Source organism: Narcine bancroftii, chromosome 2 (assembly GCF_036971445.1).
Source record: "Narcine bancroftii isolate sNarBan1 chromosome 2, sNarBan1.hap1, whole genome shotgun sequence".
Lineage (NCBI taxonomy): Eukaryota > Metazoa > Chordata > Chondrichthyes > Torpediniformes > Narcinidae > Narcine > Narcine bancroftii.
In genome coordinates, this window is record NC_091470.1 from 160,921,374 (window position 1) to 160,936,089 (window position 14,716).

The window sequence follows — 14,716 nt, forward strand, 5'->3', positions numbered from 1 at the left end:
TTTGCTGAATGCAAGTTTTGCTCAGAATTCTAACATTACCACCATTTGGTTCTTTGTAATTTCTGTATCAGATCACCTGGAAGAATGTTGAGTATAGAAATGAGGCCCTTGATACAATTATATCCATCCATTATATCCATCTACGCAAATCCCATTTGTCCACATTAGGGCTGTATCCTTCTACTTTCCTCTCCAAGTACCTGTCCAGATGCTTTGTCAATGCTGTAATTGTATCTGCCTCTACCATTTCCTCTGGCAGCTCATTCCACATAACCATCACCCCCTTTGTGTGTGTGTGTGTGTGTGTGTGTGTGTGTGTGTGTGTGTGTATATATATGTGTGTGTGTGTGTTTGTGTGGGGGGGAGGACGGGGGTGGCGGGGAGAGAACTGGTCCCTTAGATCTCCTTTAAATTTCTACCCTCTCATTTTAAACCCATGACTTCTAATTTTAGTCTCCCCCATCCTTTTAAACAGATGCTGACCATCCATCTTATGTCCCTCATAGAAAACCTCTCATAGCTTAAATCCTTTGACCAAAATCAAGATAGTTCTAATGTCTCATCCCCAACATATTATAATTTACATTACAATGCTCCATGATAAAATTTTGCCAATTAAAATGCAGCATAAACAAAAAATTTCCAAACAAAAGTGTAGTGGTAAGCGCAAGACCTTTACAGCACCAGCGACTGGGACCAGGGTTTAATCCCACGTTGCTTCTAAAGTGTTTGTATGTTTTCCCCATGTCTGCGTGGGTTTCCCCGGCGGATCCAGTTTCCTCCCACCGTTTGACATGTACTGGGGGGTGTAGTAGCTTAATTGGGTGTAAATTGGTTGGCAGAAATGGGCTGTTACCGTGCTAGTCTAAATGTAAATTAAATTGGCATTGCAATAGAGAGAAAAAAAACATTAATATAAAGTGCAAATGGACAGTCTCCAGTCAACAAGACCCCTTCAGACTTAATGGCTTCAAAAATCACACTGCAACTCATCTGGTCCAACAGCCTAATTCAAAAGCTGTCAAAACTGTTTTGGAAAAGCTCGTTTCTCTTCTATAACATTTATAGGACAAAATTAGCAGAATAAGATGAGAGAAGTGTGAAAGGAGAATTATTCCACTGTTAATTAAACATTTGCCGTAGGAAATCTGAATAATATAATGGCAGCTTCATGTATAGTTTTTTTTAAAAACCACATTAAATTGTCCGGGTCACAAAAGTTTGGAAAATAATTTGCAAAAATAAGGGATAAGTTTCCAACTGACCTTTCAACGCACTGTTTTTGCATATTGGGTGCCATAAATTATTTTGGATGCAATCTTAAATCACTTAAAACGGAACATCTGCAGATCCCTGCATAAAGCAGGGCAGCTGTTTCTTCATCACATGGATGAAGTGAGGCAGTCTTGCTGAATATTTTTTAATAACTGAAAGCTAATTTGATGTGAAATTATTTGCACAACTATTTTCTGGAGAATGATAATTCAGTTAAGAAACGGTTAAGAATTTTCAATAAGAACATGCATAAAGAAAGGCATAAAATTTTGATTATTCTACTTTGTAGTTTGTAGTTTGTGGCTAAAATGCTGTTAAGATTACATTTGTGGGAACAAAAGGAGAAGAAAATTGTGTTTTTATAGATTCCTCTGGTTTATTCTTATTCACGTGAACTGTAACAAGAAAATATTTAAAGTATAGCTTTGAGAAGAGTAATTTTCTGGTAACTATATTTAGGATCAAAGTACTGTTTAAAAACTAAAGAGATAGGCAGTGTAGCAAAAGGACAAGTGCAGAGCCAGCTGATGTGAACTTTCTTTCAACCTCAACTGCTTGCCAAGATAAATACGTTGAACTGCTCTCCATGGGTTAGACTCCAATGGGAAAAGTTCACCTAGTGGATCTTTGTGACAAAATGGAAAAGCAATTATACTTTATATGAAGTAGAACTATACATTAGTTCAGACTGTTCTGAAATCTCCACCAAAGCCTCCACAAAATAAATGGCTAATACAGATAATACTCATAAAGCTCTTATTCCAATACGTGATCCACAATAAAATCAGTCAAGGAACTGCCTTTAAAGATCTTAAAAATATAAATAAAAATGGAACGCATGCACATTTGTTTTTAAAGCCATTGTATAATTCTATTCAGCTTTACAACCCCGTCTTTTTAACTTCATTCGCTTTTCTTCAACAATAATCAGGACAAACCGATCAAACAGAGGCATTGATGCACAAGCCTCAGTGGCATATCAAAGACCCATCACTTTTGTTCACATCCTCGATGATGAATCTGATCTGAGCACATATCCCATCAAAGTGGAGATTATTTTAATCTTTTTCATGCTGTTTAGTCCTAATTTTCTTGTGCCCCTTTCCAACTTCACTTAATCTTCCTGAATCTTATCACCCACTCCCATGAAACTTCTTGTCTCAATCTTCAGCACACAACACCCATCTCAGTTCCCATGTGGTTTATTATTCCAAATATTCCCTCACTCAATGTTACCCACTCTGCCACCTTCCTTTACCTCTTCTGTACACACCCATGTTTTGTCGACAGCTTGATGACTCAGTATCTCTTTGGTCCCACTTTTGCATGTAAAATCAGCATTAGAATATCTCGTGTAGTCTCATGTGGCAGTTGTATTGGCTGATGACAGTAATGGTATAAGTAATCCATTCACAGACCTCATGGGAAAAAGGCCCATTTTCACACCAGAGATGACCTTCTAACTTGTTACTAAGCTGAATGGAATAGACAGCAGACGGATCTCATTTCTCCAAATTGGCTTTCCAAGAGATACTACAAAACAATATAAAGTAGTACTCTGCAAAGAGTAATGTTGAAGGTTCAATAAGACAGTACAAGAGCATGCTGGGAGAGGTGTTAAGTGTACCCCCAAAAACCGATGTGCCAACTTGAAGTTCAGGATTACATGTGATTTTATACATACTGTAAAAGCAGTAGATGGTCAGATCATGGAAAAGTCAAAAATTATTTCAGCTCTGATGAAGGGATTTCGAATTGAAACATTAGCTATTTATTTTTCCACCTGTGCTGCATGACCTGCTTAGTTTTTTCAATATTTTATGATTTTATTTTAGATCTAATGAAAAGTTTTATAGAGTTCCGTCATCCCGAATGATGATGAAAAACTAATAACCAGCAGATGGAGGATATACCAGAAACTTCTCATCCTGAATAATGAGGAAGACCAGCAATGAAGTTATGGACTCAGAAGAGCCATAATGGCATCTTGTATCTGAGTGCATAGGCTTCTGTAAAGACCACCAGAATTTGGTACTAGAAGCAACCATACCTCAGGTAAAACAGTTTCAAAAGGTCTAAAGCTGCTGAAGAGTCAATCAGATTCTAAAAAAATTGGCATTATGGTAACTTGGATCCATTTGCAGCTAATTGTTTGAAATATATTTCTATTTGGAATTTCCTTTGAAACTCATGCTGTCACTTATGTTAAAAAAAATTTTCATCACATTATAAACATCATGGCAGTACACTTCATTTAAAGCCATTCGTAATTATTTCCAATCATTCCGATCACCGCCAATGAGTTGGATTGAACACTGTCAGTCCACGCGGAGTGCTCCAGTACTTTCTCTTAACATACTGGATGTTCCACTTCAATCTGGACAGTTCTTGGGCAGGGTTAATAATAAACGCAGTCAATGTGATGTGCTCCTCAACATACTTAGTGTACAAAATACGACTGGAAGGGCACATTTTACAATTGTAACGATGTTTTCATCATTCAGATACAAATAATTTAGATTCATATGGTGGTTTCCAAAAATATCCCACAAAGTTAATGAATTACATTTGATGTACAATTCCAACTGCAATGTCAAGAAAATATAGTAAATTTTTTCCTCATACTCAGCATTAAATTACAAAGGTCTGGTGAAAATAAGTTCTCAATGTGGTTTTCCATTCCATCCCACTGAAATCCCACTGGAATTTCCCACTTTAATGTTTTCAAGATGAGAGGTTTAACATAGCTTGGCACAGACTAAACGAGACAAACTAAAAGCACTGATAATTTTCAGAGGAATTTCCAAACCAGTCGCTGAAAATAATTCTAACAGCTGCATCACATTGTTCATCAAACGTACCTTAGCTGCTGAATTAGAGACTCCGTGCGTGACATTTCGTATCAGGCCTCCAACGTTTCCATACTTGATCAACCCTGAAACACCCTCTGACACATCATTCAGAAGACCCATTGGATTACCCAAAAAATCCACCGAGCCCAGTATTCGAGTCGCCTGACTTATCAATTCCTGTTAATAAAAGAACTAATTTTACTGACTGAAAATATACATTTTTCATGACATGCATTCACAAGATGTAACATTGACTTTAAGTTACTTTGAGAAGTCAATTGGATAACTGGCTAACTAATTAGGGTTCCTCTGAGGGAAAACTGAGAGCCAACCACTTTAGTGTGAGACTGACAAAAATTAAAATTGAAGGAACCTGTTCTAGCAACCCAGTCCAAACCTGAATGCTGGTGTTGTCTCTGAGGAGTTTTGATGTTCTGCCTGTAACCACATGAATTTCCCCTTGGTGCTCCTCTGGCTTCCTCCCAAATCCCAAGATGTGCAGGTTGGTAGGAAGCTGGAGGAAAAGAGGGTGGGGGGGGGGGGGGTAGTTTGATAGGAAAATGGAACTTGTGCAAATGGGTGCTGATGGTTGTCATATATTTGAATGACCAAAAGCCTTGTCCATATTGTATGACTCCATGCCAATTTAACAGTTCCATGACCACTTTTGACAGCAGATATCTACACCCAGATTTTCCTTGTTCTCTGGTTCTCTGGTTTCTTAACCTAGAACTCTTTCACAAAGCTGCAACACTATGGTACTCATTAAACCAAGATGGATTTTAGTGTCAGGAGTGTTAGAAGGTGGATAATTATCTGGGTTTTTTGTTTTGTAATCTATTTCACAAACAAAAAAATCTGGACATTTGCAACAGTTCAAGCGATATGCTGAGATTAAAAATAACTCTTCGTTTTCCTTGGTTGTTTATGTAGAACTTCAACATGGAAAATAATTCAGATTGAATTGTTGTGAGAAAATCAAAATGGAATAATTAGGTAACTGTTAGAATTGAGAGAATGTGTTCTCTCAACACATTCAGTCTGATGGTAATTTTGAAACTCCATTTAACATGTACAAGGTCCTCATTCCCGAGACCAATACAGACTAGAATCTAATTTCATTCGCTTCACCAGGAATGTTGTCCAGCAACCCAAGTAGCCTTTCAACGTGCATGATTGCAGAAACTAATAATTGATGTACGTAAAATGGGAAATAATTGCACCCCTTAATTTTTTTTATCTGTATTTTATTTTAAAGAGATAGCTCGGTAGGCCTTCCTGGCAAATGAAGTCTATGCCGCCCAATTACACACAATTAACCTACCAATCCCACAGGTTTTGCAGGGTGGAAGAAAAATGGAGCACCCACATGGTTAGAACATACGAACTCCTAACAGATAGTGCTGGATTCAAACTGCGGTCGCTGGCGCTGTAATGCTAACCGTTAAGCATCATTTGAGAACAAGAGTGGAAATGAAGTTCGATGCAGGGTGCTCATCATTAGTCAAATTATCAGGCAAAAAAAAAAATTATGACCTGTCATAGTTCCATAAAATCATAGAACATTTTACCACACAGAAAATCGGCCCCTTGGCTCTTCTAGCCTGTGCCGAACTATTATTCTACTTCGTCCTAATGCTCTACATATATTCCATATCCCACCGAGCTCGCTTTATCCATACACCTGTCCAAATCTTTCTTTAATGCTACAAATGAGCCTGCATTCACTTCAGATTGCAGCTCATTCCACATTCCCACCACTCTGTGTGAAGAAATTTCCCTGAATGTCACCCCTAAACTTCTCCCTTTTTACCCTTGACCATGTTCTCTGGTTGTATCTCACCTAACTTCAGTGGAAAAAGTCTACCTACACTTACTCTGTCTATCCCCCTCATAATCTTAAATACCTCCATCAAATCTCCCCTCCTTCTTCTATGCTCCATCACTATAGCTAATTCTGCCATCAACTGAGCAAAATTCCTTCTCAATATCCCACTCACCAATTGCACAGTTTGGGTTTTACAAGGACCGGTCGGCTGCAGGACTCAGCCCTTTTACCTTTCCCTGTAACTCAGTTCCTGAAGTCCTGGCAACATCTCAATAAATTTCAATTTTATTAATAATCTAAGACAATTATATTCTGTTTTCGTCAATATTATGCCACATAATCTGGAAGCTATATAACTGAGATCTTGATCATATCACGAACTGAACAGGCAAGTATAATAGGGAAGTGTTTAGAATTGCAGTGAATAAGAACATGGATCAACTCAAAAGCAAAATGCCAGAGATATTGGAAAACAGAAATAAAAACAACAAATACGAGAAATACTCATGTCAGATTGCAATGCAGAGTGCAATAGAATGAACTAATTCTCTTCTCAAATACCTGTTCTTCCGAATTCTATTCATTTTACATAACAGGTTAATGATCATACGAAAATCAGAGCACCACTTTAGGGTTCTGGAAGAATTCAATTTGTTATTAATTAGTATTGATCCCAGATGAGAGTCAAAAAGATTCACAAGTACTAAAGGACTGAAATTATAAGGAGTTTATTCCTGGAGCACAGGAAACTGAGGGTGACCTTCGAGGTATATAAAAATCATAAGGGGAGTCTAAAACTAGAAGGCCTAGATTTAAGGTGAGAGGGGAAAGATTCAAAAGGGGCATCTTTTTTCACGACGGTGCTGGGCATATGGAATAAGCAGCCAGAGCAAGGTGGGTAAAATTGCAACATTCAAAAGACATTTAGAGTGGTACATGGATACAAAAGGTTTCTGGAGATTGGGGCCAAATGTAGAAAACTTGGTTGCAGGGACAAGTTAGGCTGAGGGCCCCATTTTCATGAAGCAAAACTATACCACAAGCCAATGAAGATTGTATTCCTTGTAAATATACTGGCCAAGAAATTCTAACACATTGAGAAATGCATACTAATTTGTCAATGCAAGGTTACCATGGTAGTTTTTTCTTGGGCCACAAAGAACCAAGTTCCTAACATATGTATATAGGGCTTTCCATTATCACATGTTAGGAACTTGGTCATACAAAGATCATACAACTTCAGTGAGGTTACATGCAGTAGCTACAAATTTTTTCCAAAGTCACGGCAGTATCGCAAACTTAAAAGTATAATTTTCTGCAACAGTGGAGATCCCAACAAGAATCATTGCTTAAATAAAGGGCAGTTTAAGATTTTCCTTGGAATGGTAGGCCAGAAGCAAGTGCAGCTACCATATAGAGATACCTAAAACTGCAGACAATGGAATTCTGAACAAACAATGAGAGGTTGGAGGAATTCAGCAGGTCAGAAATGGTTAGTGAATGTTTTGAGTCTGGACTCTTTACAGAGACTGGGAAGATTGGAGATGTGCGAGCATGTGGTCCTTGGTAAATGTCAGAAAGTGGAATAATCATTGATAGAAGGAGTGGAGCAAGCAGAGGATAGAGTAGAATTTGGACTTGTAGCACATGAACAAGGAGAGGAAGAGAGGGGGTTCGAAGGTAACAATGCATGGCCAAGAGAGTAGAGCATAGGGCCTACAAGAAAAATTGTCATAGAATGTACATACTGGAGACCCTGTTGGGACCGAACAGTCGGAAACCTTGTGGAATAAGACAGAGCCAAAGAAAGGTTGAGAGGAACTGTGTCTGTGGCAACAAATCTTTATGAGAGTGTGGTCAGAAAGCTGAAGGACAGTTGAAAATGCAGAAGGTTTGAGAGTTTCAAAGAACTCCCTTTAGAGAAAGGAAGTAAACTTCTTCAAAGTCAGCATACCTTGAGAATCACATTGGAGTAGAACAATAGAGAAACCTAAGAACTGCAAATATACAAAAACTGCTCACACTCAATAGGGTCCCTCCAGCAGCTGTATTTACTGCAGCAACTCCATGTCCAATGAGTGGTGGTGGGCACCAGGGGAATCATGAGTTTCTCTCAATTAAAGGAGAATTTACCTCACACACTTGTCATATCTAGTCATCGCAGAATACACTGGGGCCAGTTTCAATGGCAAGCTCCCAAATGATAAATCAGACAAGGATGGAGTTTTAACATAAGCAGCCTTGTGTTACCCCCCATCCCTCCCATGAAGCCTGCTCTTCCAGTGGAGTGAACATTGCATGCTGATTGCTGTAAATAGTGATGTTAATTGGGCACTGTGTGGTAATTAACTCAACCATGTGCGTTTTTCACACTTCACGTTTGCATAGCCAACAAAATAGCAAAATGTGGAACAATTTCCCACTGGAGGTTATGCATGAGTAAAATGTTGATTGTATTTATTCTTTTATGGAACAAATATCCTGTTTGATCAGTTCACCTCCCCACTCTAATTCTCACCTCCTTAAAGTGCTTGAGAATGTCATTAATAATAAATTCCTGAGTCTCATATGGGTGCACTCTGGTGTATGGATCCAGATGAATAACTGCATCCTCAAAGCGGATCAACCGGATTCCCAGCATACCCTTCAAAGCCTGCAACAACACAAAAAAAAACCACCAAACTGATATTTGCAAAACAGGAGCAAAAAGATCACTAATTCATAGAGGTCAGAGTAAACACCTACTCAGAATTGTCATGTCAAAGTCAGAACAGTGCTTCAGGGCACGGAGAGACAAGAAACTGTCAAATATATTCAGTTATTGACAGTCAGCTGAGACTTGAACATGCCATAAGATTAGGATGATTCATGTAGTTTTATCTTGCCGTTTACAAAGGTCAAAAGTTTAACTGCGATGTTAAGAACCAAAAAAGTCAAGCAAGCTCCTTCCACTAAGTCGACAATCCAAATATTTCACTGTGTCTATGATCGTTTTCCTGTCAGCCTGGGTCAGTTTAATAACTTTCTCATCTTTCTGTTAATAGTCTGGTTACCTGTCGGCATTCTACCATTTGAAGAGATATTCTGGATTGTCATTCGCATGCAGAACTGAAAAGCCACCATTAACCTGTGTGTGAGATGTTATATTGAGGCTATGTCTGCTTTTACATTATCAAGACAGGCTCTGAATCAAGTGTGGTGTCATTTGAACAGCCAGGTATTTTCTCAGTACCCTGATAACCATTGCTCAAAATTTGATCAATTATTCACATCAGACTGAGTGAAGAGTCAAATAGTCTGTCAAACTTCTGCAAATGCACTGTGGAAAGCATACTGATTGGTGAAAGTACACAGCCTGGTAGAGTAGTTTAAGTGCCCAGGAACGCAGAACTCTGCAGAAAATAGCAAACATAGCCAGGTCCAGCTCAAGCTCTGACCTCCCATTCATTGCACTGTCTCAAGAAGGCAGCCAATATTATATAAAGGACCCCCACCACCCTGGTCACAACCTCTTCTCACTGCTACCTGCAGCCTGAAAAAAAAAACAGCATCTCATGGATCAAGATCCGTTTCCTTTCAACAACCATCAGACTCTTGAACCACCCCTTGTTATACTAATCATGAATTGGTCTGACAGCATCACCAGATAGTCTGCATGAATATTTATAGTCTATCTATTTTTTGTATTTTTCATTTTTTTAATTCAATTAAATTTACTATCATCATTTTTTTGCTACAGCAAGCAAACAATTCAGTGCCTATGAATATTTTATTCAATTTATATGACAATACACTCATTCTTAACCATCAGATCATCACCAATTATGGAAGCTGTGATTTGGAAAACCGCTCTTACATTTTCAACTGTGATACTTTTGAATTGAATGAGGTGTAAACAAGTCTCCATATCCCTTTATTTTTTTTTTTAAAAACTGCAATTATAAATCTTTCACCAACTGAGGCATTAGGTTTTTGTTCTTAAGCTGTCCCCTGTCATGCTTCCACACCTGTTCTATGGCTGTTTATAGTGATAATGCAGTACATGTGGGCTTTGCCACAGCAGAGACAGGAGACATTTGGCAGGGAAGATGACATGGGAGGTGATTCTTTCTTCCTATCATTTTCTTTAGGCTTTAGCAGTCAGAATTATTCAGAACTCGTCATGTGCGCACTTCCTTATGTTCAAATATATTTCATGAGAAAAAAAATGGCGCGGTGGTAATGGAAAGTCAAGGGAACAGACAGAGGGGGGTCAGAGTGGAAAGGCCCATAGCAAGTGGGCAGTCGAGAGGTCAATGGGGGGTAGGGTCAGGGTGGAGAGGTCCATAGCAAGTCAGCTTTCTTTTCTTTGATATCCTTCCCAAAATGCCAACCAACTGTGGAGACAAAAAGTAGAAGGGTAAAAAGAGACCATAGCAACTCGGATGCTATAAATAAGCATGGACTTAAAAAAGGAAGAAAACCATATGAATAAAAGCCAAATCACAGATATAAATTAAACTTGAGCTGTGTCATTATATTATGATAAAGCACATTGCCTCCAAATGAAGTGAATTGCTTGATTTAGGCCATAACATTCTGGCATTGCTGAATCATTTCAAAAGACATGGTAGAAGGGATTTATACATCATGTGTAGCTGTGGGTGTATTTCCGACATCTCTTGTTTACAGTGTGTTCATTTATTATTTTGGGAAAAGCAATAAACTTTGACTGCCCATTGCATTGGGACAGTAGGTGATCACTCATATTGATATGTTTGCTTTAAAACATCTTTTACTCCTTCAGAAACAGTGTGGGCTTAATAAATTTACCTTGAGCTCCACAGGCAACTTGCTGGAAGTAAATACGCTCATCTTGATTTGTGGCATGCTGAGTTTGAGGTTTTCAAAGTAATAGCGTTTTGCTGTTCCGCTTTTTGCACTGCTCTGTTCAGGGGCATTTTCATCTGGCTTTTCTACATCTGTAAAAGAAGGACTTTACCAAATTTTCACATCTGAAGAATACTTGCATACCTTTGCAATCAATTCATTTTCTGGAGCTGGGTTTTCTAGGGAAGGTGGGTATGGTCACTTGGTGACACAGATTTAAGCTTTACTCCTCATTAGTAAATTTACATCAGTGGTCTCTCATCCTTTTTCTTTCCACTCACATGCCACTTTAAGTAGTCCCGATGCCAGGGATGGCTTAAGGTGGGATGTGAGTGAGATGGGAAGGTTGAGAATCACTGCTCCAGACCCAATTGTTTCTGAAATATTTTGCTGGAGAAAAATTGTCATTGGTCCATTTCCTTTGGAAATAACGAGTCAATGAGGTACGATTAAAACAGCGGTTTTCAAACCTTTTTATTTCCACCCACATACCACCTTAAGTGATCCCTTACTGATCACAGAGCACCTATGGCAGAGGGAATACTTAAAGTGGTATGTGAGTGAAAAGAAAAAGGTTGCGAATCACTGCTTTACACGATGAAAAGGAACCATGAACAATACCATTTTTTGAAGGTTTGAATTAAATACAAACATCATGTATTGTCCATAATGCTGAAAGAAAACTACAAGTGTTGAAAATTTGAAAAGGAACAGAATTGTGATAAATACATTTCAGGCCAGGCAGTATCTATGGAAAGAGGAACAGAGTTGCTTCATTGATCCAAACAGTCAAGTCTATTTCTCTCTCCATGGATGCTTCCTGAGATGTCAAATATTTCTTGTATTTTTCTTTTCACTTCCTCTTGCACTAATGTATCTTTAGAAGATCAAAATGAATGAGGAACTACCCTAGCCATAAATTACTCCAGGACCATAAGACCTGTTTGCACCTCTGAAATGCCATTATTTTGATACCTTCCTTTATTCCTTCATTATCCAAGGCTAGCTCTTCCCATCCTTGCTTTTAACTGGAAAACTACTTTTGTTGAGCACTGAAAAATCTCTTCCACTATTTCTCAACTGTCTCATAATAAGCATAAGTTCCCAGTCTATGCTTGCCAATTTCTCCCTCATTGGAGCCTTCTTTGTTTAGGCATAAAAAATGCTTTTAAATTGAACGATTGGACCTTACATTCGTATGAGAAATTAAATCATTCCATGATCACTCTGTCCAAGAGCATCTCTGTCTACAAGATCATTAATTTTACCCGTTTCATTGTGCAGGGCCAGATCCAAGATGTCACAGTCCCCTGTGGGTTCAGTAACATGATCTTCAACTATTGTGAAGTCCTCTCCAAGGATGTATCGACTAACCTAATTCAGCAATCTATATGCAAGTTCAAATCCCCCCCCCCCCCCCTGTCAACTGCATCAAATATTTCTTGGTTTGTTGCCTGAGCCACTGTCATGCTATTATTTGGTGGTCAACGGACTAGGCCCACTAGCGAAATTTTTTCCCATTACTATTCTTAACCTCTATCCAGATGGATTCAACATTCCTCTCTCACAATCACCCTCATTCATGATTCAGAGCGCAACCCCACCTACCTTGTCTTTTTGCTTATCCTTCTGGATTACCTGATTCCCTTGGATATTTAATTCCAAATCACATTCACCCTGCAACCAAGTTTCTGTAAAGGGTCACTAGATCGTACCCCTTTGCACTGATTTGTGTCACAACCTCACTGACTTTGTTTCGAATACGACGGACATTCAGATAAAACGCCTCCGTGCTCATTGTCATTTTAGAATTTAGTCATCTTTGCGACTTCTGCACTTGAATCTTCTTTTCCTCACCCTCACTTTTCTAATGCTTGTTTTGTTCTTTGTATTGCTTCCCCTCTGTCTTTCTGCATGGTTCTCATTTCCATGCCATACTGATTTAAACCTTTGCCAACAAATAATCTCCCTTCCCCCCTGCTCTTTTGTTCGGATGCCAGCTGACACTTTTCCATACCTAGAAGGGCTCAAGCTTGAAATGTCGGTTGTGCATTCTTACCTTGCTATATAAAGGACACTGCTTCACCTGCTGAGTTTCTCCAGCATTGTGTTTTAACTTCAAGCACGGCGTCTGGAGATTTTCATGTTTTACTTCCCCTATTTATCCTGTTGATCCTGGTCCTCCCCAGATGTAGACTGTTCAGTTTGTATAAATCCCAGTGCCCCATGAATCTGAAACCTTCCCTCCTGTACCATTCTCAAGCCTAATTGTGCTGTTATTTCTTCTCTGACACCTCAGTGTACAGGCTCATTGTACAGTATTTATGTACATGATAATAAACTCATCATCATTAATCTAAAGTTGTGTTTTCAGAAAGGTTGTTTTTGAAAATTCACCATCTCCAAACTGTCACAGATTCTGCACTCTTTCTCAAGGGCTTATCACTTTGTACATTGATGTCATACAGTTGCAGTTTACTCTCAAGGATCAGACAACATGGTACATATAATAAATAAACACTTAATTATACACAAGTAAGTTGCCAATTTAAAACAGAACTTTAAACTGCATAACTTTAATCTTCTCCTTGGGCCTGGACTAAAAAAAACACCATCCCTGCCTTCTATTCCACGTCATACCACCTAGTTACAAAATAGGGAAACTTTACTAGCATGCAATTGTGTAAATTCTCCATGAATTTTGCAAGCAATTACAAAATACACAATTAAAAAAAAATCTGACAGTGACAATGTAAAAAGCCTTGATCCAACTGGGTGAACAACAATGAAATGCAGCATGCCGGCAGTTAGGGATTATAATGAGTGCTACTGATGGAATTAAAATTGAATGAAATTTTAAAAGGTTATAATGATTAACATATCTTGGATCAAATTAATCAGAATGAAACTACAGAACATTTTTTGAAATCCTTAATTAGATTATGCTGTAACCTATTCTGGAGTATCTTTTGACCCATATACAAATCATCTAGTCCTTCATTTATTTCTCGCCAATTGATAAAACTGGAGTGTCCAAAAATTCATCTTAATACAGATGCAACTCAACCATTGAACTTAACGAATGACAAATAAACTTAAATCAATATTTCTTTCACATACATGTTATAAGCTGCTGATCTGAGCAAATTTCATCCAGCATGGATCCATTGGTGAGTCCTAAAATAGCTCTTAATAAACTTACAAGCCCAACCAACAGTACAAATCAGCAACAAATTATAGACATAAATACACTTCAGCATCTTGATTGAATTGTAATGGTTTCATATATTTGAGTGTAATAGTTGAATTTTGTGGAACAATTTTTAGGGTAAAATTTAGGACATCGATTAATACTATTTTTGATCGCAGTAAGTACCTGTGTCATTTGAGGTGCCAGGTGGGTAGGTGGCTGGGGCCGAAGTGAGAGTCCGTAGTTGGGGCAATTCTGTGATTGGGGCATTGGGAGCTTGGATGGGCGGGCTACTGGAGTCTAGGTGAGAGTCTGCAGTCTGGGCATTGGGAGCTCCGGTGGGTGGGTGGCCGGGTCCAAAGCGAGAGTCAGAGGTTGGGATGTTGGGTGCTCAGGTGGGTTGATGGCTGGGGCCAAAAATAGTGGGGGGGGGGGGTTTAAATTTACAAGTGAAATATCAGATTTTGGGGCTAAAAATAGGTGAGGGAGAGGTTACTTTTACATGGTATCAACTATTACATGCATATATATGTTAATCCTGAAATGGAGAGTTACCATAAATGAAACATAAAAATAGTTCCATGGAGATTTTGAAGGATAAGAAAATATATATGGAAATATCCCAGCATGAAAAATTCTGACATTATTTCAATTGCCAATGGTGTTGGTGCAGGCAGCAGATAATTTTCTATGAAACATTTT

General features: G+C 38.6%; 1 protein-coding gene across 6 annotated transcripts in view; it reads right to left on the reverse strand.

Annotated features, from left to right (window-relative positions):
• Positions 1-14,716, reverse strand: part of vps13d (vacuolar protein sorting 13 homolog D) — a 234,188-nt gene that overhangs the window by 65,987 nt on the left and 153,485 nt on the right. For 5 of the 6 annotated variants that reach the window (XM_069918980.1, XM_069918987.1, XM_069918984.1 and 2 more), the window contains 3 exons: positions 10,768-10,916; positions 8,474-8,608; positions 4,137-4,304 (listed from right to left, as the gene is read on the reverse strand). In XM_069918980.1, the coding sequence (XP_069775081.1) occupies positions 4,137-4,304; positions 8,474-8,608; positions 10,768-10,916 (452 nt within the window). The remainder of the gene's footprint in view (positions 1-4,136; positions 4,305-8,473; positions 8,609-10,767; positions 10,917-14,716) is intronic. The other variant, XM_069918981.1, reaches the window with a different exon arrangement.